Genomic DNA, 27,052 nt, shown 5'->3' on the forward strand with positions numbered 1-27,052 from the left:
CTGTTTTATCTTTAAGTATTCGCGGACTGTAGATAATGAGCAATTGGAAAACATTTTAAAATTTGAATATCTGGTAACAAAAAATACATATAATACAGAAATCAACGGAAGGAAGTGGACTCTTACTGTCTTGTATCGTTTTCAAAACCATGCATGTTAACTGTAGAAAAGCTGTTGTGATATGTCTTAAATACAAATGGGTTAAGAGTGATCCAGGGAGGCAGTATTTGGACCTCAGATTTTATTTATATATACGGTATATGTACATATGTGCGTTTGTGCGTGCGCAGGATTAGGCATATGCGGGAGAAGGAAGAACTGCAAACAGAATTTAGAGCTGTCTTGTTGGATAGGGGATACTTTAAGACACAGAAGGCTGTAGAAGGACCAGTTTTAATAAGTTTTGAGGATGAAAACTGGATCAGACAGGCTCAGTTTCGTATCCAGCATCAGGTTTTAGTGTTAGACGTGTTTAACTCTTGGCTACTGGAACCTGAAACGGAGTTTTTTGTAATCTAACGTTCCTGTATTCATGAGTTACTGTCAACCATAACGTGACATAGCTTCCAATTGAATAAGAGGATAATTAAGTACGGCGAATTCTAAAGGATTGGGAAGGGAGCGGTCGTGACAAAATCCGAAGTTTCAGGTACTGGCAAGTAACTTCTCACCGTTTGTATGCAATATTGCTTCATCAGTATGTTGCATTTTTCATCGTCAACAAATTACACCAATTTGTATATTACCTTCGCTTCGGGATGCCTGTAACTCTTTATTTTAAGCGGCCCCCGTAGTCTAGGGGCAACGTTCCCACCTCATGACTCAAGGTACGCGGGTTCAAACCCGGCGGAGGTCGTGGAATTTTTAAGGGCGGAAAAATTCAGGGAACAAGTCCTCCGGGAGGGACTTTAAGCCGTGGGTCCCTTGTCGTAGCTTTACGGCACGTAAAAGCACCTCATGTCTCAAGGAGGTCACCGAGCCAAATTATAGGACATTTCCCGCCCAACTGTAGTTTCTAACGCCTCTGGTAGATGGGTAAGCATCAGGTACCGCTGAGCCAATAGAGGCCGAACTCGCTGGCTGAGTCGGGGCTGATGGCAGGCACCAGTACCGGTAGGGTATAGAGACTGGGNCTCATAAGACTGGCTTAGCATGTGTGCTGAAAGCCAACATAGACAGCCGTTGCTAGGGAACGACAGTGCAGATACTACCGTTGCTAAGCAGTGGCCATAAAGGTAAGCACACAACAATATAAGAGCTGTTTGAAGCGGTGTTCTCTGTGCAGTTTATGCCGAAGCTATATAACGAGGTCCAGCTATCATTACCTCTCAGTCGAGAGAGAGAGTCTGCAGGCAGTGAGTCAGTTGAGCGCTGCAGAAGCTGGTTGCTGAGGCCGGTGACAGTTCGGGATATCGGAGGGAAGGGAACATCCACCGTTGGAAGCCGCTACCAAGCAGCGCAGTGAAAACCTTGACTCGGAACACTAGTCTGTGTGTGACAGTGATCTGTAGATTGTAGTCGCGGGTTGTGAGTGAAAGTGTCCAATAAAACCGATTACCAACCGAAACCCCGTCTATAGTGACAATATGAAGTACATGGACGTGTAGAACGCACGTAGAAATAAGAAATACGCGTATCATTTTTTTAGTAAAAGTACTGCTCCGTCATTTGGAGATCCTGGATTCAGTTATGGACCAGAATATCGGTTATCCTGATTGAGGTTTTCCTCCCGTCACTCACAGGAGATTCTGCAACTGAGGCTTAGGACATGGCCTATGCTTTAAAACGTATCATTCACATTCATGAACCCTAGAATCTGCGCAGTTGATGAAGCGTCATGAAATCAACTGTGGAGATACTATTTTGGTTGCAAACCTCACGAGAGAGGAGTTCGGAGATTGAGGAATAAGTACAGGTGGATAAAAATGTTCTCAGTTCTAATGTTTTGTCGTATGGAGGTCACGGAACATTTGTGTTTGGAATCGCTTCAGAATGATTTCGATGCTACGGAGGCACTCTCCCCGCTCAGTTTTCCAGCTATGAAACCTCAGCTGATGGTAACGATACGGTACTGTAGGCAAATTGAAGTACACGTTGGTACGCAGTCGCCTTCCGTCAATTGCAAAATGGAGTCATGTCAGCCGCATGTAATGGAGACGTACGCGTGACAAACCCACGAAAGAATTGGGGAATCTAATTAGAGAACGATAAGGTCATTGCTTAATCATGAAGTGAATTAATAAATTACGCCGTGGAGAAAATTCAATTCCGGTCGGTGTGTTTCATTTTCTGCAAGTTTTTCTTTAAAAGCTACAGATTTCGCCTTGATCATTTGCCTGGCTGTACACAATCTACTTTGTTTCAATCAAGATAACTAGCTAAACTCGTCTTGTGTTCTCCACGTTTTGAAATCGATTCCTGTTTCTGTTTATTTTGTGACGAGATTATCCGAGCATTCTTACAGCCTTAACTTCAAATTAAGCTGCCACTGCCCTCCTGATCACCGTAGCACGTCTAGTGGGAAATCATAGGCTTTCGCCACCTTGTGAAAGGCTGACCCCTGCCCAAGGAGTACCACCAACTCTTTTAGGAATAAGAAACTGAAGTGAAACAAAGCGTCTCACGGACGTCCTATGCTCGAATGTGGGAGCAATAGTACACAGATAATGACTTCATTTTTTATATAAAAATTGACGATAGTTGGTTGAGCCACTATGCTACAAGCCGGAAGGTTGCGGGTTCAAGACCCGATGGGGCCACTGGGTTTTGCAATTGACATAATTTTTCTAGCCTCACTATGGCCCTAGGTTCCACTCAGCCTCTAACAGGAATGAGTACCAGGAATGTTACCGGGTGGTAAAGGGCGGCTGGCGAGTAAGGCTGACAACCTTACTTCCATCTATGAGCCGATTGTCTAGAAACTGTGGGATCCTCAACGTCTCACAGTCCTATGGGCCTCCATGGCCTGTTACAGGGATAGCTTTACCTTACCTTAAAGCCTGGAATTCCACACTCAGTTTTTAGTCTAAGCAGATTTAAGGCTTTATTTAAAGAAGACAGGCGGAGGAACTTTCTCATCTCCAAGCGACGCCATTAAGTGGGCCCCTGTGTGAAAGAACGCATATGCGTGTACTGTTTACTCGTGCAATATCGGACGATAAAATGTTGATCGCATTTAAAAGAAACCACCAGAACACCGCACTTCTATCGATGTCTCGAACGGCATTTTATCGGTTCGGCGACCCCCGTGGAAGGCATCATTGAAAAGAAAAAGTGAAGCTATCCCTGTAACAGGCCTTGGAGGCCCATAGAGTTGTGAGACGTCGAGACTCTCACATTTTCTGAACAATCGGTTCACAGTTGGCGGTGAGGTTGTCGGCCTTACGTGCCGGTCGCTCTTTACCCTCAGGAATATTCCCAGTACTCGTTTCTGTTAGAGGCTGATTCGATCCCAGGGCCATAGTGCGGTTGGAAGGATTGGGTAAATTGAAAAATCCAATTAGGCGTCATTTTAAAGGATAGTACATCAGGTCCGACATCGACGTCTTCTACCGACAGTATCGGAGCGTGTGAAAGCAGCCCAACTATTTTGTATAGTAGTATTATTTTTTTATTGCTAGTGGAGTGGGACTAAGTCCCTTGTACTGCGGCCACTTCTAGCCTATTGTACCAGCCTCTGATGATAGGTGAGGGTGATTGTGGAGCAATTGGTGGAATGAAGATTGGCAAGGGAAACCGAAGTACTCGGAGAAAACCTGCCCTAGCACCACTTTGTCCACCACAAAGACACAAAGACACCCACTAGACCAGACCCCGGGATCAAACCCGGGCCGCCGCGGTGGGAAGCCAGCGACTAACCGCTTGAGCTATGGCATGGCCTATATAGTAGTAACGCAACTGAGTCTTGTTTAGGAGATACTCTGTTTGAATATCGCTTATCTTACCGACTGTTCTGCCTATAAAGGTTCTCGTAGTTCTCCCCACTCTGCGTGAATTGCTTTATAACGTCTGCAGTTTAATCAGCTCAGTTAAGTAACCGAAGCTTTAATGAATACTGGTGTAGGTTCGTAATTGTTCTGAAAGCAGCCATATTTTTGTGATGAACATACGACTGGAAACATTCACTGTGGGATCACATAATTATATTTAATAATCCTTGAAGATTGAAACATAATTTTAAAAATAGTATTTCGAATATTTTGTTCGCAGGTTATTTCACAATGTTCTCTCAACTGTTTAGATTTTTTAACGTCGGGTGTGAGAAGTTTATTATGTGCAATGCACTTAAAACAACGAGTCGGCCCAATACGAAACTCTGGATGATACCGGGATACTGGGTTCTCAGGATCCCCAACTGCGCTGTTTGCACTGCATACATGTTGCCACGTGACTAGACACGGGCTTTGGATTGGTAACTGGATTTATTGAACCGTTAAAACTACAGATAATTATAGTGCTCTTGCTGTTTGACTGACTCTACTTTTCACTACAACACAGGTTAAGTCTTCTCAGTCAGCTGTGTCTCACCATTTGTTGCCTGGTAACGGATCCCAATGATGTCTTCTGATTCCGTTGTTGCCGGCTGGCTACCATCTCACAAATAACCACACAACTCATGGTTGCGGTTCTCTCACGTTCTTGACTGATCTAGTCAGAGTTAGTGTTACTTTACGACTGACGGTTTGCCGCCAATCAGTTCATCATGGCGCCGATCCTATTGAAGCTCATGACCAGAGTTCTTTGATAGTTGAACCTTAACGGTCATACTCCTTGTGAAACATCCTCTCTGATGAGTCAGAGTCACTTTAGGGCTGGCGGTTTATCGCCAGTCGGTTCGTCTTGGCCCCAAGTCCCTTGAGGATCACGACCAGAGTTTTTTTTTTGCAACTGATATGCTGTCATGGTCCTTATGTAATAACCTTTCTGGCAAGAGGGTGTGTTGTCTCTGATGAATATGCTTGATATTCGTTGCCGCGGAAACCAGCTGCCACGTGTAGTTTACCGGCCGTTGCGTAGCAACAGATGACTTCTCTTGTTAAATTATACCATTATAATGTAACAATATTAATATTTAATTTATTGAAACTGACCACATATACACAAACTGAATCTGCAGTCACGAAGACATTGTCTAGACCTTGATTTTCAACCGTTGTGAGAGTGCGGCCCAGTAATTATTTTTATAAGACGAGGGCCCGGTGTTTGAGAAACACTGGTCTAGACTGCACCTAATGTGCTTATTAGTAATCGAGTTAGTCTCCCATTGTAAGTAATATTTGTGTGTCGTGTAGCTGATTTTAATAAATTATAATATGAAATAATATATATTGTGATAATTGATCTTAACATGTTTGATGACCACGTAAGAGTGTGAAAGCCTATGCAGGCTACAGCGCATGCGTAGAAGTATAACAATACTGATGTTCATCCATTTCTCTTTTTTTACAGAGATCTCCAAGGCAACAACCTGACTCTTATCTTCGAGAGTGACTTCGAGGACATGAGGAACCTCCGGATACTGTAAGTACTCCCTCTGCTTCCCGACCCCAACCAGAATCCTTCACAAGAAATTTCACGAAATTTCTAACAGAATTCTCTAAGGAAGTGATAAGAAACTCCTAAGTGTAGATCAGGGGTGAGCAAAATATTACTCGTATAAAGCTTTATTGTGGCCCGGAGCGATTTTCTTATATGCCTGTAAAATTTTTTAGTTTTCTCACATACCTTGAGATATTATGAGAGGGACTGGAATCGCCAAGGAATAGAGGGAAAAAAAGAGTAAAAATTTGTGTAATCACTAAAAATCAAGCTTTTGAATTTCAGGTTCAGTGGTCCTGTTTAATGATTTAATGTATCTGAAACTGGGTATGAGAAAGTTGAATGGTTCTCAAGAATTTTTCGGTTTAATGTCCCTTGGGAGAACCAATTATAATTTTTTTTTGTCGTTTCCCAATCAATTACTAATAGTTTTATTTCCACATATTTTGGTTTATCTATAAGTTACGTATACTCATTGCGATTATTAATAAATAAATAATAAATAAACTTTTGTCCTATGTCCTTGATCACGTGACACGGAACGGCTACTGGTTTCGAATGAACGAAACCTAAACTTATGGCTGATGAGACTCTGTGACCAGGCGTGTGAAGTGTAGTAGGACGATGACTCGTAAACATAACCTCAAACTTCACTGTAAATATTCTTGACATAGCGGCAACCAGAAGCCCAGCGACTTATGTGGCGCTTTTAATCTGAACCTGTACTTATGGAAACTGTATCGCGAAACTAATAAGTGAATTCTATAATTATTAACATTCTTGTTAACTTGACCATACGCCTGTACATCTGAAGAAAGGAAATGCCATGTACCCCCCCTCCCCAGATTCCGAAAATCTCGACAAATGCTTTCGTTGTATACGATTTGAAGCACAACGAATAATATATGCTAACATATGCTTACGTTCCAGTTACTGAGACTAGAATATCAAAGAAACGCAGACGTAAAAGAAAAATAAAATACTCCAAATATCCTCTGTAGAAGTGAGTCATACCGTAAGAGTTGGTTGCCACACACAAGTTGTGTTCGACATAAAACTAACTAATTCTATGTAGCTGAGCCCTTCCTGAGAAGCCACCAGTTGTGAGGCTTTCGAAATGAAGCTTCATTCATTTATTTTAAAATTCCATGAATCCTCTCTGGTCACAATGTGCCTAGGATGTAGAACATGTCAGATTACTGTATGTACTATAATAACTAATGTAGGTAAATAGTTACCATTGTCACAATCATGTTGTAAAAACTAAATCATAATATATACAATTCGATAGCAGTCTGAAATATACAGTTCATAAAATTGAAAAATTAGTAAGTAATAAAACTTCCATAGGTACAAACGTAAAGTACTATTATTAATACCTTGTATTTGGTATTAGTTGTTAAAAATAATTCTTATACAGGATGGAAATTAAATTAACCATTTAAATAGCAGATGGACTATACATCCTTGTCTTCAGTATACTGATAATATTCATTCATTGAGTAAAAAGAATGTTGACATAAGAACCTCCTCAGTGTAGATTTAAAACTTTTAACATTATTGACTAAGGTCTTTATTGACTGAGGGAGGTGATTGTACACTTTGATGCCTGTTATGTATGTTCCATTATTAAATTTTGCTGTTTTCACAGCAGGAACATGAAAGTAATCATGGGTTCGAGTTACATATTCGTGAAGCTCATTATTGGAATTGAATATATGTTTGTTATTTATTATGAAGAGAAGTAATGAATATATATATATATATAGCGAATATAATGTCATTATTTCCAATTGCTTAAAGATATTCCTACAAGAATCCCTAGGTTTAGTGTTTTTTATGATTCTAATGATTTTCTCTTGTAAGACAAACACTTTCTTGGCATGAGAGGAGTTACCCCAGAAAATTATGCCATAACTCATGATAGAGTGAACATAGGCAAAGTAGATTAGCCTTAGTGTTGGAAAGGTTACTATATTTAATGTTGCGCAGCGCATAACATGTAGAAGTTAGTCTATTGATCATCAGATTTATATGCTGTTGCCGAGATAAAACATCATGAATAGTTAAACCAAGGAACTTAGTTACTGTTGCACTTGGAATACTTTTCTGTTCACCAGAACGGTCGCTGAAGTACAGGCCACTGGACCGAAGGATCGTGGATGCCCGAAGAACAGATGAAGGCCAGCTACTCTTAACACGATATACGAATTCGTTCCGATAACAGTTAACTTACAGATATGTCCGTCTAGAGCAGGAACAAACAGTTCGGCGTGTTTCATTTCGTCAGCACGGCAGTTGATTCAAACCGAGAGGCAGTGAATGAGGTCTCTCTCTTATCAACATCCAAAACCGTAGCCCTTCTTACTTCCTTCTCGGTGGCCTTCAAAGTGTTCCCTCATCTGTGAGAATTTAATAGAGACCGCTAGCAGTCAGAAACGTCTATAAAATCACCCTACCCCAAACTCTCAATTCAAGAGGGTCACAACCCCAATACAAGCACCTCGTAAAGGTCAGGCCTATTCCACCCCTGTATGAAATTCCATTCCTTTATGCATCTATAAAAATATTGCACAAGTTCCTCATATTGGCGTATTTCATGCGTCCCTCGCTTTTGGAATGTAGTTTCTTTATTCTGTATCTTTCGTTGGTGACGGTTATCTTTATGGCCGGTGCTGTACACCCTGTTTTCGGAAATGTAACGGTGACAGTCGCCCGAAATCATTACGTTCTCTTCAGTTCCCAGTGAAAGTGCTGAATGAATTTGAATGGTAAACATCCAGAGGTGCGATGTGCAGTGCGCTCCTATTTCTGAATCTTCTCCACGTGCCGCCACACCAAAATATGATTCAACCTTTCACTGCACGTCTCACGGTGTTATTGTATACGTGCGCGCTTGTATGCATTTATGTATGGACATATGTGTATATATGAATTGTTCTCGATACTTTGTTATGATTTTCAATTTGAAACCATTCGTGCCTCACAGAATTGTTGCCTCAAATTTAGCTGTGGCGGGGCACGTGCACAGTTCTCAGGGCCGAAAGTGTTTATTCCGGGAGAGTACTACGGTACGAGGTAAGGATAATTTTGTATGGAAACGTAGGCATTTGAAGAAAAAGAGCGCAAACTTGTTCTAGGTAATGAAATGCTTGTACTTGTAGAAGTGATGACTTTCTTTAAATTAGGATGTAGTAGACTATAGATCACAATGGCCTCGCGGTATGAGGCATGAAATGTCTTCGAACGCTGGGATCGTGAGTTCGAATCTCACATAAGGCATGGATGTTTGTCTGTGTATATTCTGTGTTTGTGTTGTTCTGTATAGGTAGCGGCCTTGCAAAGGTCTGATCCCCCGTCCAAGGAGTCCTACAGACTGTTAAGATTAAGAAACTGAACTGAAAGCTTTTCACGGATGCCCTATGCTCCAAGTGGGAGCAACAGGAATAAAGATAGATAGATAGATAGATAGATAGATAGATAGATAGATAGATAGATAGATAGATAGATAGATAGATAGATGGTTTGTCGCCTACTCCGTATATTCAAGTGCTGCTTCATTTCGTATGATAAATTAATGTATGCCTACTTCATACATTATTGTTGTATACTCTCTCCGTGGCTTTAGTCCGCAAGCGAACTATACCGACCGAGCGGCCGCCGCTTGTCGGCGAAGTTAGTGACAAATTTAGCTCATAGAGGGTGTCGCGTGTCAGCGCAACGAATCACCACGGCCGTTAATTTCGGTTTTCTAGACCGGAACCGCTACTTTTTCATTGTTGTATACTATTCCATTATCTTCGGTATTAGAGAAGGTTATTCCTTTCACAGGGGCCTCGCGGTCTAAGGCATGAACCGTCTTCGCCCGCTTGAACACTGGGATCGTGGGTTCGAATCCCACTCGAGGCAGGGATGTCTGTGTGCGTTTATTCTGTGTTTGTGTTGTCCTCTGTGTAGGTAGTGGTCTTGCGACTGGCTGATCCCCCGTCGGAGTCCTGCCAACTGTTTACAGATTAAGAAACTAAGAAAGCAGCCAAGGTCCACAAGGGCTGTAGAGCCGTAGATAGATAAGTAGGTAGGTCATAGACTGTACGATGTTAATATAAAATAAAATATTCGTGGATTTTAAGAATGTAACTAAATGTTACAAATTCAAAAGCAGACATTAACATACTGTAGAGTAACACGAGTAATGGTACCCGTGCTTCTGCACGAACTACTGTGTTGGACGCGCGGAAACTTTTGTCCTCAAAGCGGTCTCAGGATACAGAGCGACGGATTGTACACATGCAGAGATAAGTAGGAGAAAGGAACTGGGAAGGAGTAGAGAACGAGAAGCGGTGGCTAGAACATTCGGAAAGAATGCCCGGAAGCCCGAATTCTGGAGTTGTTGTATGCATATAAATCCAAGGGTGGGGTATGCCACCGAATGTCTCACTCCGGGTTCAAAATTTGGGTCCGGTGAGTCGGCATTTTGTTGTCTTTCTCAGTACCTTCAGGCGAACGTCTAATATTACTTAAATTAGGCTATTACTGTTTCTGCCACTGAACTATCCCGGGTAGAAACATAACGATATACATTCACAAGTATATGAGAACTCTGAGTCAGCAACTGTTTGACAGATAAAGCAAAAATGTAGTCCGAACAGATGAAAGGTTCCCACTGCCAGTATCGTGCTTAATGAGCTGCTGTAACTGTACTGAAATGCCTTATTTGTATAGCTTAGTTGTCATAGCGACAAACTACGGACTGGAAGGTCGGGGCTCTATTCCCGGCAGGGGCAGATTTTTCTCAGACCGTGTCTTGCGGTAACCCAGCCTCATAAACCAGTGGGTACCTGGGGCTCTTTCCACGAGGGTAAAGCAGCTGGGGTGTGAAGCTGTGAAGCTGACCGCTCACCACCATCTAGTGTCGAGGCCGAGAATGGTGGAACTGTACCTTCACTTCTTACGTCTTGGTGGTGGTGGTGGCGGCGGCGGCGACATGGTGGTTAATTAATTAAGCACAGGGACAACTGTACCTTTACCTTGATATATGCTTTTCTTTCACTGGCTCTACAGCCCCCTTGGGCCCTAGCCTCTGAATTTTCAGTTTCATGACAATTTTACAGACGGTAAGTCTCCGTGGATGAATGATCAGCCCGTCGCAAGGCCTCTTAATTAAACACATGACAACACAAACACAGAATAAACACATACCAAAATCCATGCCTTGTGTGGGATTCGAACCCACGATGCCGCCTTCCGATCGAGCGAAGACAGTACATGCCTCAGACCGCTCAGTTACCTTGACCGGCGTATGCGTTTTAGTATGACATATTAAATGTAACAGGGGACACACACACATACTTCCACCCTCACAGTAAGCACGAATACTGATCATTGCTTGCTGACATGTAACACTTCTGTTCTAGCCAACTTATGGACAACCAGATACATACCATTGAGCGGGGAGCGTTCCAGGATCTGATGGTTCTCGAGAGACTGTAAGTACATGTTTTTCTTTTCAGCTAGTCCTTTCTGTATTGAAACTTCTGTGGAAATGCCTTATTTAATTTTATAATTTCATGATGGCTTTTAAAAGACTGGATTCAATTTGCTCAAGACTTGACCCTCTGTCGGGCCCTTGTGAATAAAGCATCTTTGGGTTTCATAAGAAGTTCGGAATTCATTTACCTTCTCGCCGGCTATCAGCTTCTGGGAAAGGACAGTGCTACACTGGCTGAACTAGCTACTCATATATATTGCTGTGTGAGTTTATTAGACAGAAACATGAAGTCAGGAAAGAAGAATAATCATAATAAAGTCTCTGTGATGTAATTATAATATTTTCATCATCTTTATTATAATGTTGGGAATCATAATGATGTGAATATATTACACGAAAACCTAAGCACCTACATCACACACACGCACACATACAAACACATTGTCTTGCAGTGAAGACTTCAGTCCAGACTTAGATCATCATAACTGGTAGTAGTTAAGAACAGAACCAAACGATGACACCAGACACTGTATGTTCTATCGTTACACAGTATACGCTGGTTCTGAAGGTTTTGAATTCCAAGTAGGCCAATGGTCTTCAGTCTGGAGTACGCGCAGACATCTTACGGGGTACCTAAAATTAAAATTCGTCCCCGAATTGAGGCACTGCTATGCCAGAAACAAGCTCAGTCATCCCATTAACAGGTCAGAACCACATTAACAATTGATAAAATATTTAATTACATAATTTTGCTTTGGTAAAATGCGTTTGTTACTTTATTAATTTTTATATGATAGGCAATAATATGCATGCTATTTAATAGCTTGATTCTCCTTTCTCTCATTTGAAACCTGTTATTTAATACACTGTTTTGTATGTAATTTAATTTATTTTAGATGAAGGTTATAGAGTGTGTATAGCTTGAATTATACACAAACAACTTTTGGGGCACAAAGTTGAAGAGAAATTATATATGGGGGTACGCGAACAAAAAAGTTGAATACCACTGGCCTAGACGATGATAGAATTGATAGTAGCTTCGAATGGGAACGGAAGGTGGCAGCACTATCCGGCACTGAAAAGTATGTTCGAGTCTGTGTTGGAATGAGTTTAGTATCCTAGTATGCATTTAGGCCACAAAACACTTATATCTGATAGTGAAGTGTTTTTTTAAGATAAAATTTTATTGAAGAAGTTCATTTTACAGGAAAAGAATTTTCCATCTTAACAGGATTTGTTTTTTCTTTCCCTCTGAAAATTGAATGATTTTTAGAAGCTCGCTTGAAGTAAAGTGTGCCCTGCTGTGACGGAAATGCGCGGTTGAACCATGAAGAATTAACGTTCAGAGATGTGGACTGAAGACATACAACGTGCAAGAGAACTGCGCCATGGAGAGGCCAAATTTGAATATTTGGAAACATAACATGCAGTTGAATTGCAGTACTGAACCTTAAGATGCACGGAGCTGAAATATTTAGAAATGGAGCACAAAGCGAAGTCAAAGACTAAACTGGTATATGATGTATATACTCAAGAAATACGTGCTGCTTTTCACTTAAATTATTGTTTCTCCATATTTCCCAAGACGACAACTCTCATAATCATGGGCTACGCTAAATACTGTGAAGCAGATATTATCTGTTGGTTTGTCTTATTATTTAATTTGGTATCTAGCTTTTGAAGAAGAATTAGAGATGGAGCTGTGCAAATAAAATGCGCAGGTGATTATTTTAATCTATCAGGGACCACGAAGGAGTATTTTACTTCGAACTTCTTTAGTTATAGTCTTATTTGGAATTCGTAAGTTCCACTGGGCAAGTTTCTGCCATTATGTCAAAGCCAGTTCGTTCGTTGGTTGCCATAGCAGTCACGCTATGCGTTTGAGGAACTCCGTACTTTAAAGTAATACTACGTCAGGGTTATATTGTGGGGGAAGGAAATATTCACTCCATCGCTTTTAATCCCTTGTGGAATACCAAAAGGGCGGGGGGAAAGTAATATTGATCCACCCCTCCTACACTTGCAAGGTTAATCGTCCGGAAATTGAACTCGGGGAATATAGGATTGTGAGTCTCTCCACATGTGCACGGGACGGACGGACGGTGACTGAATCCGGGATGAAGTATCGCGAGAGAGCTTCTCATAACGCATGCTTCGGCGACAGGTTGCATTCGGTCGTGCCACCACGCTTCTGGGTTTGGCCTATGAACGGAAACTCCTCTGCATGGGACTTTCATCGGGGACGTGCCCAAAGGAGGCTTCGAGTTCAACCCAGCCCTACAGACGTGTCTGCAACTGAACGCGAAAAATACTTTGATGGCAGAGTGTAGTTACGGAAGATGTAGTGATGAAAGAAACGCGACACCAGCATGGCTGATTTGTGAATCAAATCATGTAATTTCTGAATAGAAGTCAGCCTTATTAGCTCTTGAGCTAATCTACTCTATGTATGAATTTTTAAAAAATGACAAAGGTAAACGGGAGACTAATGATATGGTGAATATGATTTCTGAACGGACTGTATCTACGGTTGTTGTGACGACAACAACAACATCAACAATAACAACAATAATAATAATTCAATTCAATTCGTGTTTATTTGCGTGCAAACTTAACAGCACAGAGGCCAGTTACAAAGTTCGCACGAGTACATAGAAATACAGATATAACTAAAATACAACATACAAATTAGACAGTCTGTGTAATGGCAATAAATTAATAATAATACCAAGAAAAATTAAAGTTAGCATTAACAGTGAGAAAAATAAAATAATTACATTTCGAATGGTTATTCTATTGAAGAAAGCAGTCTTCTGGGATTTGGCACCGTGTATATGTGGTGTTAACCGACGTTTCGGAGGAACGTATCGCCTCCATCTTCAGGGTAGAAGAAAAAATATATAAGAAATCTGCAAGCAAAGAGACCGTGAGAACCGGTAAAAGCATGTGGCGAGAAAGAACAATACACATACATACACACACAGAAGTTAATAATAATAACCCAAATAATTCTTACTTATTTATGTTGCAGCTCAACATCCTAAAAATAATAATATTTATAATGAATTGCGTTTATTTGGGATGTTATATTCTTTGTTAGTTATTATTGAAATTAGTGAAGATGTGTGACGTCGTGTAGTTCGGTAGACAACTCTAAAGATGGAGGCTGCACATCCATCCGAAACGTTAGCACCTACATGTATATATGCCAATCTTTACGATGTTACGTCCCAGAATACAGTAATCTTCATGGTTACATCCGTGAGAATTTCAGATCTCATAATAAAATTAATGTTCATTTTCAAGTGTATGAAACTTGATTTCCTAGTTTGGATTTACTTGCCAGGTGTACGTCACACAGAAAACGCGTTCTATTAGAATTCAGATAGTGTTATTTGTACGCGGCATCTGCGTTGGTCCTTCTTTGGGAAGATCCATCCTGGAGCGAGCTGGATTCGATTAATCGAGACGACACTGTAGTCAGACGATTCTGATCCTGCTGGATAAGAATTGGCGGTTGGAACGTGTATGATCTTACCCTGCAACAAGAAGGGTGGGTCGTCATCTGCTAGGCAACGGTTTAACGGTTGGGGTCAGATAAGGTTTTATTAGCAAGGAGATCCTGAGAGCGTCAGAACTTTCCTGATCGTACCGTGGGCCGAGCGAAGCTTCCTCCAGTGCCTACTCTTGAGAGCTGGAGTTGATACTATGCCCAAATTCCCCATGGAGAGCAGTCCCATTCATTATAGTGTGTTGGCCGTTTTTTATTCACGCAAACCTCCGTTCACCACAGCTAGCGACACTGCGTGCGAACAATGTTCGCCACAATATTCAAATGGGAACTTCAAGATGTTTCATTCTTCTTTTTGTCATATGACAGAGGACAATTAATTTAGGTCATTATTTCGTTATATTGGTTCTCGAACTCGTAATATCAATTTGTCAGCGCAGTTATCTCTTATTAGTTTTGACAAAGCATATTCTGGATGAAGACTCGCCCCTGGCTGATGCTTCGAGTTCTCTTGTTTTTAAAGCGATAGATTTTCATGTTATTAATATTTAATTCCTTTCCTAAATTACCTCAAAATTTATTCAGCGTCCCTGATCAACTGTGAATCAGAAGGTACTTGTGTATCTAGTATTATATCTTAATATATTTTTGCGTGTATACCCATTACTAGGCAAACATGTGCCCGCGGTAAGCACGCCCCAACAGTAGAGAGGATGTTTTCTATGTGGTCCGCACCCTTGCTATATAATTGTGCGCTAAACACGCCTAAAACAATACGAGACAGTAGAAGACGGGTGTCCTCCGCGAGGTCCATGCAAAATGGTTATAAAGAAGAATTCAGTTGAGCAGCATATAGTGAAGAGTGGAGTTTCGGGACGCCAGCATATAGGGGTAGGAGCTTGGAATTGAAGTGAGTCGAGTCTTCGGAATTCGCAGCTGCAGAATATTGGCAAGATAGGAATTAGGATGCGAGAAGAAGACTGCATGTTTGATTTGAAGTTACAGTGAGACTGGTATAACTACTGTATGGAAATCCGTTGCCAGGATACGACTAGTGAAGACTGAGAACCCTAGAGCTTGTGTAACGGTGAACGTTAAATTGTGTAGATCAGCAATTGCGCTGTATTGCCTGTAGTCCCGAGTTGTGTCCATACGGTGTCAGTAAATCCAAATATCCAATCCAAAACTCTTCCTGTAACTCACGCGCAATCCCCTACACGTGACAGTATATTAAAATGCTTTATTTGTGAAGTTGATGTGTTTTATATTACGAAGAGTCCCTTCTGTAAATGTTGTACTAATGATGTGCAGTTCCTTCCTCAGTTTAACCTCTCAGAATTTTGATGGGAGTTCGTTTGCTTCTCGTGAGATACGGCAGTGACTTCATCAGCGTCTATATTAGAGGTATTTGAGTTCTGTAGTCATTTCAATTTTTTCTCAAAATATCATATTCTTGTTCTTTTGTTACCGGAGTTATTGTTCGTTTGCTTTTATTTTCTACCACATTATGATGTTGAACGACACAAAGAGTTCTGGGAAATTGAACGTACTGTCTGGCATCACAGCACACAATGCTTAAAATTGCTGTGTAAAAGGAAATCAGCTCTCCCTGTGTAGATATAAAAGTGCATATTAAAGATGGGAACAAATAGTCCCCCACCTCCCCCAACACCTGACTTCGTTTGTGTTTCTAACAAGACCAGGCGAGAGCCACCCAAATGCTTCAGATGATGGAAATTTTTGTGGGAGTGGAGCTCCTGTCCTGCTATCCAGCTGACACTAATGAAAGACGCGTGGAATTATTTTTTTTTAATATCGATCAGTAGAATTTCAGAAAGATTGAATATTATTTGCATCTGAATACCTACAACGCACTTTGCTTTCTTCAGTTTAATGTTTCAGAGTTGTCAGTTGCTTTATTTTCGTGTATAAGCTCACTTGCCCGAATATAATGGACACCCTACTTAGAACTGTTAAATTAAAAAGCTGTCGATTATATTTTGGACAGATAAGGTATGTCAATGTTTCGATTCTTTCTTTGTCTTACTTTCTTCCCACCATTTTATGGAACCCGGATTGATTACTATGTACACAAACCCTCCACTGGTCCCTTTCCTGAGCCAGATCAATCCAATCCATGCCATCCCATCCTATGTCTCTAAGATCCATTTGAATATTGTTCACCTATCTGCGTCTTGGTCTTCCTAGTGGTCTCTTTCCTATTGGCTTTCCCACCAATATCCTATTTGCGTTCCTCTTCTCTCCATTCGTGCTACATTCACTGCCCATCTCATCTCCCTTGACTTGATCACTAATTATACTTGGAGAAGAGTACAAGTTATGAAGCTCCTCATTATGCAGTTTTCTCCAACCTCCCGTCACTTCATCTCTCTTCGATCCAAATATTCTCAATATCCTGTTCTCAAACATCCTCAGTCTATGTTCCTCCCTTAATATCAGAGACGAAGTTTCACGCTTATACAGAACCACAGGCAAAATTATAGTTTTGTATTTCTAACCATTCTCCCTTGTGTAATTACTGTGCTCACAACAAAATTATTGACAGATTAAATTCGAGAGATGGTCGGAATTATTCAGACTATTCTCTCTCCTCATAATTTCGAGTGATCTAAGAATTAAATATATTGGATTTGAGGCTCGCAGGGTGGTGACCGTAGGGGCCACTATTTTCTGGGTTTTGACGTACTAGATTCTGGTAGAAGTGTACTGACGATTCGCCATATGTTTGTTGTATGGCTTACTCTTCGCCCTTGAAGATGGCGGAGTGGTCATGAAGAAGTAACACAAGAATATGAGAAATATAGAAATTAGGAACTTCATAGTTTTAATTTTTCGCCACATAGACATAAATATTATAGCGTGTATAGTCGTTGCTATGCAACGGTCGTGAGATGGGCCATATATTAGACCTGTTTCTGGGCAACGGCTCGGTAAACACGTTTCCGCTGCAGGGGTTACGCGTGTAATGGTGGAAACGGTGTGTTGTCTGCACGGTCCGCGCCCTGGAGTTATAAAAAGGAGAACTGGGGCAACCACTCAGTCGAGTTCTGAGGAGAGATTACGCTATAGTTGAGTTGACAGTTGACAAGAGTTCTGCACGGGCGGCTGTGACAAGAGAACCTGAGCGCATGAAGCTGAAGAATTTCCACTGTTAAAAACATTTGTAAGGGAAGGGCTGGTGAATACACAGCAGGCTGGAAAAGGCTTAGCAGGTGTTGTGATTTGTGAAGTGTCGAGTAATGTGTATAAGTGGTCAATAAATCCATTCGCCAATCCATACCCCGTCTATAATCATCCCTAAATCATGACAGTATATATACTATATAAATATCCTCTCTTCATTCCTTCGAGACAAATGTCGGGACAGTACCTCGATCAGGCCACGACCACTTCTAAATTCTTTCCAATCCACCATTAACGACTCACCCTACCAATCGACGCTACATACATGTAGTCTAGGGTCTGTCACAAAAAGTTTTCCAGTTTCATTTTTATTTTTCATGTTATCCGAATTGTTAATATATCTTGTGGCTTTGTTTACCTCTTTGTTAAGGAGTCGGGCTAGCGTGGTCGGTATAGCGACTAGCTACTGGCTGGACGACCGTGGGATCGGACGAGTCCCAGTAGGGTCAAGAATTTTCTCCACAATTTCCACACCTGCTCAGGGGTCCACCCGTCCTCCTATCTAATGGGTACAATGTGTAGACTGAGAGAGAGGTAAAAATACAGAATGCAGTGCATACAATATGAAAAATACATGCCGTTATAGACTGAGATATTGCTATAAGTACAGGATGCAATGCATAGAATGTGAGAGATACAGGCTGTATGTAGACTGAGAGATAGAAATACAGACTGCAGCGCATAGAATGTGAGAAATACAAGCCGTATGTAGACTGAGAGATAGAAATACAGACTGCAGCGCATAGAATGTGAGAAATACAAGCCGCGTGTGTAAACTGAGCGATAGAAATACAAGCCGTATGTAGACTGAGAGATAGTTAGAAATACAGGCTGCAGTGCATAGAACGTGAGAAATACAAGCCGCGTGTGTAGACTGAGAGATAGAAATACAGGCTGCAGTGCATAGAACGTGAGAAATATAAGCCATGCATAGACTGAGAGATAGAGAGCAGTCGTTCGTTAATAAGCAGTCACGCATGTACGGCGGAGTGCAGAAGGCGCTGTATCCAGCGAACTGCAGGCACGGAGCGGATTAGGAGAGAGACCGCGACAATTAAGCATAGTACATAGGCATTATGCACTTACTAGTGCAGGGGAGAAATGGACATTATTAGCGTAATCGCGTTTCGAAGTACTGGACGTGATGTGCGGAGGGTGAAGAGGGTAGGGGGTCTCACATAAAACACAACCTTTCCCCCAACTCTGTTTATAACGTAATTAAAATGGTTGGCAAGGCCGTTAGCACGAGAGACTAAACAGTCGTAAAGCCGATAATAAAGTTTACTTTTTCGTATTGAAGCGCATTTTAATGACGCTTGAGGAACGATCTTTACCAATAGCGCTGTGTTTGTTGTAAGAACTTGTCGAACAGATGTGAACGATTACGTTATGGCCGCTAGGGGAACTTGTTAGATTGGTAAAGGCAAATTTGTAGCAACTAGAAGTGTATCATTTTACTATTATCTTTGCTTCCTCTCTTAGTCCCTCAATGCTCCTCCTCATTTTTGGCCTACTTCCCCACATCAAACTTTGAATGCCTGAACCAGTCTTTATGAAACATCATGACATCTGAGCCCATCTCAGCTGCGTACTTCATAAATCCCTCCCCTCAGTCTGTGTGTCTATATGTGTATATCCCATATCGTTGCTAGGCATCGACTCGCTAAAAACGTTACCGCGGTAACGAATTACGCTCAACTTTGGAAGAATTGTTGGATGAGTCTTTTCCTATGCAGTCCGTATCGTATAAAAGGAAAGTAGGGATTAGTTCTTCCCAGAACTTCTTTTACTTTATCCTTTGTTTTTTATATTATTCTTTCCTTCGTTATTTTACGTATGACCATTCATATTCTCCTCTTAACCTCTCAACAACCCGTTATTCACTCGGGTGTTTTACGTAATGTGTAATTGCTCAGTGACTCCAGAATCTACCATTTTTGCGTCCATTATCAGAAGAACAATATTTGAATACGGCTGAGTAAAGGTTTATTTTGAACCGTCACCGTTCTATCTGCCGGCATTGGTATTCCGTTCACGTTACATGTCCTCTCAACAAATCAATTTAGGTTATCTTTCACATTCGGACTTCACATTGCTACAAATACGATTATTAGTGGAGAGGAAACAATTTTGGTTTCTACGCATGCGCCCATTTGATATTCCGACTGACTGCTCTCAGGGGGTAGGGAGTAGTTGCAGCAACTTTAACTGAATTTTCCCTCTCCGCCCGGAGCACTCAGCGTCTTGTTCGGCTCCCCCTTTTCCTTTCGACTCTTCTCCTTTCATTCATCTGGCTTCCGCCTCATTTTTATTTGTATCTATTTCTTTTTCTTCTATCGTCGCTGCTATTCCCAGTGGCGGACTCTCGTCACAGAGTAGACCCATATAGCTGTTAACCTGTGCCGAACACAGTGGCCATGCGACCTAAGAAGCATAAACACTGGGATCATGGGATTGAATCCCTCTCGAGGCACGGATGTCTGTCCATACTTCTTCTGTGTGTGTGTGTGTGTTGTCTTATGTAGGTAGCTGCCTTGCGGCAGGCTGATCACCGTCCAAGGACTCCTACCAACTGTCTATAAAGTAAAAGTAAAGGTATCCCTGTAACAGGCCGTGGAGGCCCACAGGGTTGTGAGATGTTGAGGTTCGCACATTTTCTAGACAGTCGGCTCCTAGATGGCGGCAAGGTTGTCAGCCCTACGCGCCAGTCGCTCTTTACCACCCAGGAAGATCCCTGGTACTCATTTCTGTTAGAGTCTAAGTTGAACCCAGGGCCATAGTACGGCTGGAAGGATTAAGTAAATTGAAAAACCTACCTCATCGGAATTCGATCCCGCAACCTGCCAGCTTGTAGCATAATGCCTCAACCAACTACTCCACCGCGTGCCCACACCGACTGTCTATAAAATTCATAATTTGAAAACTGATTCTAAATGAGAACAGGCCAGAGAACTTAATCCGTTGGTAGAAGGAGGAGAAGAAGACGAAGAAGAAGAAGAAGAAGAAGAAGAAGAAGAAGGTTTGGAAGAAAATCGATGAGAAGTGACGTCTGTCCGTCTGTAACTAATGCGGAGCTTGCAGCATGTTTAGATCACGAGCCACATTCGGAGATAGAAATTCACTGTTGGCCAACTTGAGGTTTTAATGCCCAGTGGTGTAATTGCTATTACACAATTTGTGATTAATATTTAATTTAACGGCTGTAATTAGTGAAAAGTATTAGTACGTACGACGGTTTTAAACTGCTTGCCATTGTTGCAATGTACGGCTCTTCATTTCTTTAACCAGTTCACAGATGCTGACACAGTATCAGTGGAGATAGTTCTTTAGTCATGTTGACGGTCGTCAGCATATCTGCTCCTCAGTTTTGATTTCCAACTTTCCCTTCGATCTTTTAAACAAGCGCTCCCTTAATATTTTAAGTACAGAGGGGCCCAAAAAATGTACTCACTCTTTGATAGTCAGTATCTTTGGAAGAAAATGACATGTAATTACAATTCTTGCGCGGAGAGAGAGAGAGAGAGAGAGAGTCATTGTATGTGTTCGAAGTAACCACCATCAGCGGTTAAACAGCGTCGATGGCGCCGAACTGCTGAGGGAACTACGGCTGTCATTGTGTCCGGTGTGATGGCTGCACACGACGCTTCGATGGTTTCTCGTAGCGCGTTCAGTGTAGCTGGCTTTTGTCGATAAACTTCATCTTCAATGTAAGATTTGAGGCTTTCACGGCGGTGACTATGAAGAAAGCAGTCTTCTGGGATTTGGCACCGTGTATATGTGGTGTTAACCGACGTTTCGGAGGAACGTATCGCCCCCATCTTCAGGGTAGAAGAAAAAGTATAAGAAATCTGCAAGCGACAACACCGTGAGNTGTTAGGTCTGGAGATCGTGGTGAGTACTCAATAGCACATCTTCGACCTATCCATCGTCCAGGTAGAGTGTCATTTAAGTACGCCCTGATATCTCGATGGTAGTGAGGCGGAGCACCATCTTGTTGTAGGTAAAATCTGTTATCTTTCGCGTGCACACTGATTCGCAAATTTTTGCGGTGATCGTGTAAAGTGTTGCAACACCACAGCACTGGAAGCTGGACTTGTTACTATCCGTGGTCGCCCAGATCTTTGCTTATGCGCATCATGAACAGTACAGTCGGCTTCAAATGTATCCCGAATACGGGCAATTGTTGTGGCTGAGTTCCAAACTCATTCTGCCATTGTCGTTGTACCTGTTTAATGTTTTAGTACTTTCAGTACCACTTCAATACAGCCTTGCGTTGCTCAAAGAATAACCTTTCAGCCATTTTTGCTTCTGTCTTCTGCTGGCAGCGCACACGCGGCACGACACTCACATGACTCATGTGACGTTTGCCATCTGTTGAGAAAACATCACACTACACTACCGCGCAAGAATTGTAACTACATGTCATTTTGTTCCAAAGATATTGACTATCAAAGAGTGAGTATATTTTTTTTGGACCACCCCCTGTAGTACCTCCGGGGAAGAGCCCCCGGCACCCATTGGATACGAGGTTGAGTGGACCCCAGAGCCGGTCTGGACGACGTCGAGCCCTTAGCAAGTCACTATACCGACTATACTATCCCGGATCCTAAAGTACACTTTTAGGCTTTTTAGTTTAAAAGTGCTTAGTGTTTTGCTTTGTTCTGTTGCTTGAATTTCCCACAGACGTAGCTTTGATTCATTAAGATTAATGTTGGTTAACGTACGGGCAACACATTAAGATTAATGTTGGTTAACCTACGGGCATCATTTCACGTCTAAATTTGTTGCAGCGTGTGTTTAACTCTCCAAGCTTTGGGCAATACGGGTGTTCCTTGAAAGATGCTGCCCTCGCCTGTAAAGCGAGCTGTGGAAGCTTTCATTCCTTTCGCAACAATATACGGGAGTTATTCGGAAAGTAACTTCAGTTTATTTTAGGCAACTAATGTAGGAGCGGGGGAGAGCTTGCGCATGCGAAGTAGCGTCACGTGACTCATTGCTTTGTAAACCATCACATAACTGGTCACCTAGTGTTTGATCTTGTCTCTAAAGAGTGAGTTATGATGTGCCGTGCTATTGATTTAATCTCGCCAGCTGCGAAATTCGTGCTGTATAGGATATTGGTGGGAAAGCCAGAATGTAAGAGACTGCTAGGAAAACCAAGAAGTGGGTGGGTGGATAACATTAAAGTGGATCTTGGAGCGATAGGATGTTGTGGTATGGGCTCGATCTAGCTCGGGATAGGGACCAATTGAGGGCTCTTGTGAACACGGTAATGAACATTCTGGTTCGATAAAATGTTGGGAAGTTGTTGAGTAGCTGCACAACTGACGGCTTCTCGAGAAGACTCAGCTGCATGAAGTTGGTTTATGGATCGTCACGCCCGTTCTCAGTGACCGAGCAGTCTAAAGCATGTACCGTTTTCGAGCGCCCGGAGATTGGAGTCATGGGTTTGAATCTCGGAAGCATAGTACGATGTCCACATTCTTTTCTGTTTATTGTGTCTGTATAGATAGGGGTCTTACGACGGGCCCATCCCCCGTCCAAAGAGTCTTATCGAATGTGTGTAAAGATTACGAAGTCCCGAAAAAAGAGAGGCTTTTCACCGAATTAGTGTACTGCGCCATACAGGATGGAGAACGATATATCACAATGGTTTATACTCGAGATCGAAGCATTATCGTTTACTTAGCTGCGACTAGTATTACAGAATGTATAAAATGAATTCAAAAGACACAGAGTCTGGAGGATATTCGAGTATATGTCGGTTTGCATGTTTGATCTTCGAAAGTATTCAACAGTTCAGTGTAGCCCGGTGTTCGAGATCGAGATTAAAATTGACGAGGAATTTTAAATTTGATGTTAATCTGAGAATTGTAGGACTTCCCTTGTTTATATGGAGTCCAAGTTAACGTTATTAATTTTTGAGACAGCTATTCATATAAAAAATAGAGTACGTACATTGTGGAGTGTAAGCCTCTTTAATATTATTAAAACTTTTTGATCTGCCTGTGTTTTGGTGCACTATGCTACAAGCTGTAAGGTCACGGGTTCGATTCCCAATGAGGTCATTTTTCAATTGACCAAATCTTTCCAGCTGTACTATGGCCCTGGGGTCGACTCAACTTCTAACAGAAATGATTACCAGGAATCTTCCTGGTAGTAAAGGCGGCCGGCCAGCGCGTAAGGCTGACAACCTCACCGCCATGTGTGAGCCGATTGTCTAGAGAGAATGTTTGAGTCTTGATGTCTCACAACCCTATGGGCCTCCACGGCCTGTTACAGGGATAGCTTTACCTTACCTGTGTTTAGTGTTTAGCGAAACACAAGAAACATGATCTGTGAATACATGCAATGCCATGTCCGTATTGGGATTGGTAGATTTGTGTTTACAAGGAATAGGCACCGTGAAGATCACTGTCATGTGCGAAGTGACGAGGCATATTCTAGTAGATGTTTACCGAGGCATCTATGCAGACTGTGCTGCCTCCAACTTTAGGCACTCTTTATCCCGAAGATGGAGGTAATACATTCCTCCGAAACGTCGGTAAGAATCTACTACAATACGTGACGTCACTTCCCGGAAGCCGGTACTCTTCATAGTAGCTACCGTAAGAACCGCAACCTTACAATGAACATCACGACCAACGAGGTAGGGGCTTAGGAACAGCCTTTAAAAGAATTTCCTTCCATGTTAATCCTTTAAAGTACAGTGAGTAGTCGTCTTATACGTACTGCCTCTTTTGGCACTAAAACACACTACGTTTGCCTACAGATGGTATTTTAGTGTTTCATATGGATTTCAGCACAAACAGTCATTATTTCTCTAAAACACCACTAACCAATTTGCCCTTATAATGGAGACGCACCGTGTTTTCTCTGCGAAATGTGTATTGAAATTAATATTGTGGCGTATAGACCCGTTGCTAGGCAAAGACTTCGAAACAGACGAGACAACAGTCGTTATGCGACAGCGGGGCAAACAAGGCCTCTATAACAATAGTTATTGCTGACCACGGCGTTTCTTATGTGGTCCATGCCGAGGAGTTGAAGACAATTGGGGCCACCTAGTTAGTAGTTAGCTGAGAGTCGAGTTACGGGGTTGCAAGTGAGCAGTGTGTTCGTGTTTGGCATTGTTGGAAACTGTTACCTAGCAGCGACTAGTGATAGACTGAGAGGACTTAGTGTGCTCTAATGATTTTTAAATATTGGAGATTAGCGATAGCGTTGTAAGCGCTTGTAGTCCCGAGTGGTGTGTATAAATGATCAATAAATCCATTCGGCAGTCCTTACCCCGTCTATAGTCACTCCTAAAATCGTGTCAGTATTGTTTGGAAGAAGTTCGTGCATCAAAGAGTTGAAATAGGCATCATCCGTGTAAAACGAACAGTTATTGTCTCTTTAAATTATAAAAAGGTGTTTTGAAACGTTTATCGATTGCTAAATACATGAGTGAAATATGGTTAGTAAATTATTTAGACTTTGAAATGAAAGTCGTCGCTCTAGCCGTGCCTGCCTTGAACCTTTGACCTAGAAATGAATCCGACATTACAAAGTACGAAACGCTTTGCTCCAGTTCAACCGTTAAGTATATCATTAGCGTCTACTTTATTTGAAGTTTCTAACATAGCTTTGGCATTAACAAAAGTGGTTACAAATGCTCCAATTTGGAGCACACGTGTTTTTCCGAATGCGTTCTTTGCAGTTTTTCATCTGTTGTCCGTATTGACTTTCAAAATTTCAAACTTGCTACGACCGCCGCCTTCCACGTTTTTACATACTCAAAAAACAAAAAAGAAAACTCCCTGGCTTTAGTCCACAAGCGAACTATACTAACCGAGCGACCGCCGCTTGTGGCGAAGTTAGTGTACTCACCATTCTTAATCATTTTGCTGTCACAGTCGAAGCTGTGTAAATTTTACAGTTAAGCTGTTATCTCTAATAACAGAGGAATGAATCATTGAATTCGGTGATAGTGGGAAAATGTTTCACCCAGTGTGCAACACTTTCGACTTTACTCAGGGATGTACTACTTCAGTATCGTCTGTCTTGACTGGTATTTTTCATGCTCTTCCTNGTTACAGTTAAGCTGTTATCTCTAATAATAGAGGAATGAATCATTGAATTCGGTGATAGTGGGAAAAAGTTTCACCTCGTGTGCAACACTCTCGACTTTACTCAGGGATGTACTTCAGTATCGTCTGTCTTGACTGGTATTTTTCATGCTCTTCCTCAGTCTCTCTGCTACATTTCTGATGCAGTACTTTTACATAGACCTGTACTATCCCCTTCCAAAGCATTATCTTCTCACTATTCATGACAGTCTTCCTAGCTCAAAAAAAAAAAGACTCCGTGATTTTAGTCCGCAAGCGAATTATACCGACCGCCTCTGGGGTCTAGTGGTCAGCGCTCATGGCTACAGATCCAGAGGTCTGGGTTCATTCTCGGCGCTACCAGATTTTTTTCTGAGAAGTAGTGGATCTGGAATGGGGTCCACTCAGCATCGTGATGATAATTAAGGAGCTATTTCAAGGAAATAGCGGCTCCCGTCTAGAAACCGAAAATTAACGGCCGTGGGGATTCTTTACGCTGACCACGCGACATCCTCTATCCGCAGAAGTTGGCACTAACTTCGCCGACAGGCGGCGGTCGCTCGGTCCGTCGGTCTTCCTTTCTCTCTGATGTTAATTCAGCAGCGTGACACAATTTGAAAGTCGGTCGTGCCGTGAAGAGCTTTGTCTTCTGGGATATAGAGCCATGTAGCCTGTTGAAAGTCCACCGGGATTTCGGAGAAACATACCCTCTCCATTGTAGAGTAGAAGAGTAAGCCAGTGAAGAAATGAACGTGAATAAGGTAGCAGAGCTCTGCTTGATGTCTGTTTTATACTGCTTTCTTGATTGGCCTGAAGATGGAAGCGAAATCTGCCTCCGAAATGTAGGTTAATTTCTAGCGAACTACACGGCGTTGTATATCAGAAGATAGAACTGTTTACATCCACCGCTGTGAGAATCTGAGATCATAAATTCATGCCGGCTCAGTAGTCGCAAAGCAGATGCCCGCCCCACCGTGAAATCCGCAGCAATGCATCTGGAACACAAAGTAAAATAAATGTATGTTTCGTGAAATAGATCTTGAAACTACTTTTCAAGCTATCCCTCCCCTTGTGTTCCTTTTGTAATATAAATAAAGACATAACAAATACACCCTCGTACCGTCGCAAGTTGTGGAAACCACTGTCACCCTTCGTCTTCTGATTAATGTGTACAGGGAAAACATTGTCGTCTAAACATGGCAACCGTTTGGAGTTTCCGCA

The 27,052-nt window shown here is 42.0% G+C and overlaps 1 protein-coding gene across 4 annotated transcripts in view; it reads left to right on the top strand.

The window, feature by feature from the left end:
- The window catches only part of LOC111866833 (protein slit), a 635,722-nt gene that overhangs the window by 292,376 nt on the left and 316,294 nt on the right, over positions 1-27,052 (top strand). For all 4 annotated transcript variants that reach the window (XM_023856131.2, XM_023856134.2, XM_023856132.2 and 1 more), the window contains exons 2-3: positions 5,449-5,520; positions 10,953-11,024. In XM_023856131.2, coding sequence (XP_023711899.1) covers positions 5,449-5,520; positions 10,953-11,024 — 144 coding nt within the window. The remainder of the gene's footprint in view (positions 1-5,448; positions 5,521-10,952; positions 11,025-27,052) is intronic.

The sequence above is a fragment of the Cryptotermes secundus genome, unplaced genomic scaffold (assembly GCF_002891405.2).
Source record: "Cryptotermes secundus unplaced genomic scaffold, Csec_1.0 scaffold533, whole genome shotgun sequence".
Taxonomy (NCBI): Eukaryota; Metazoa; Arthropoda; class Insecta; order Blattodea; family Kalotermitidae; genus Cryptotermes; species Cryptotermes secundus.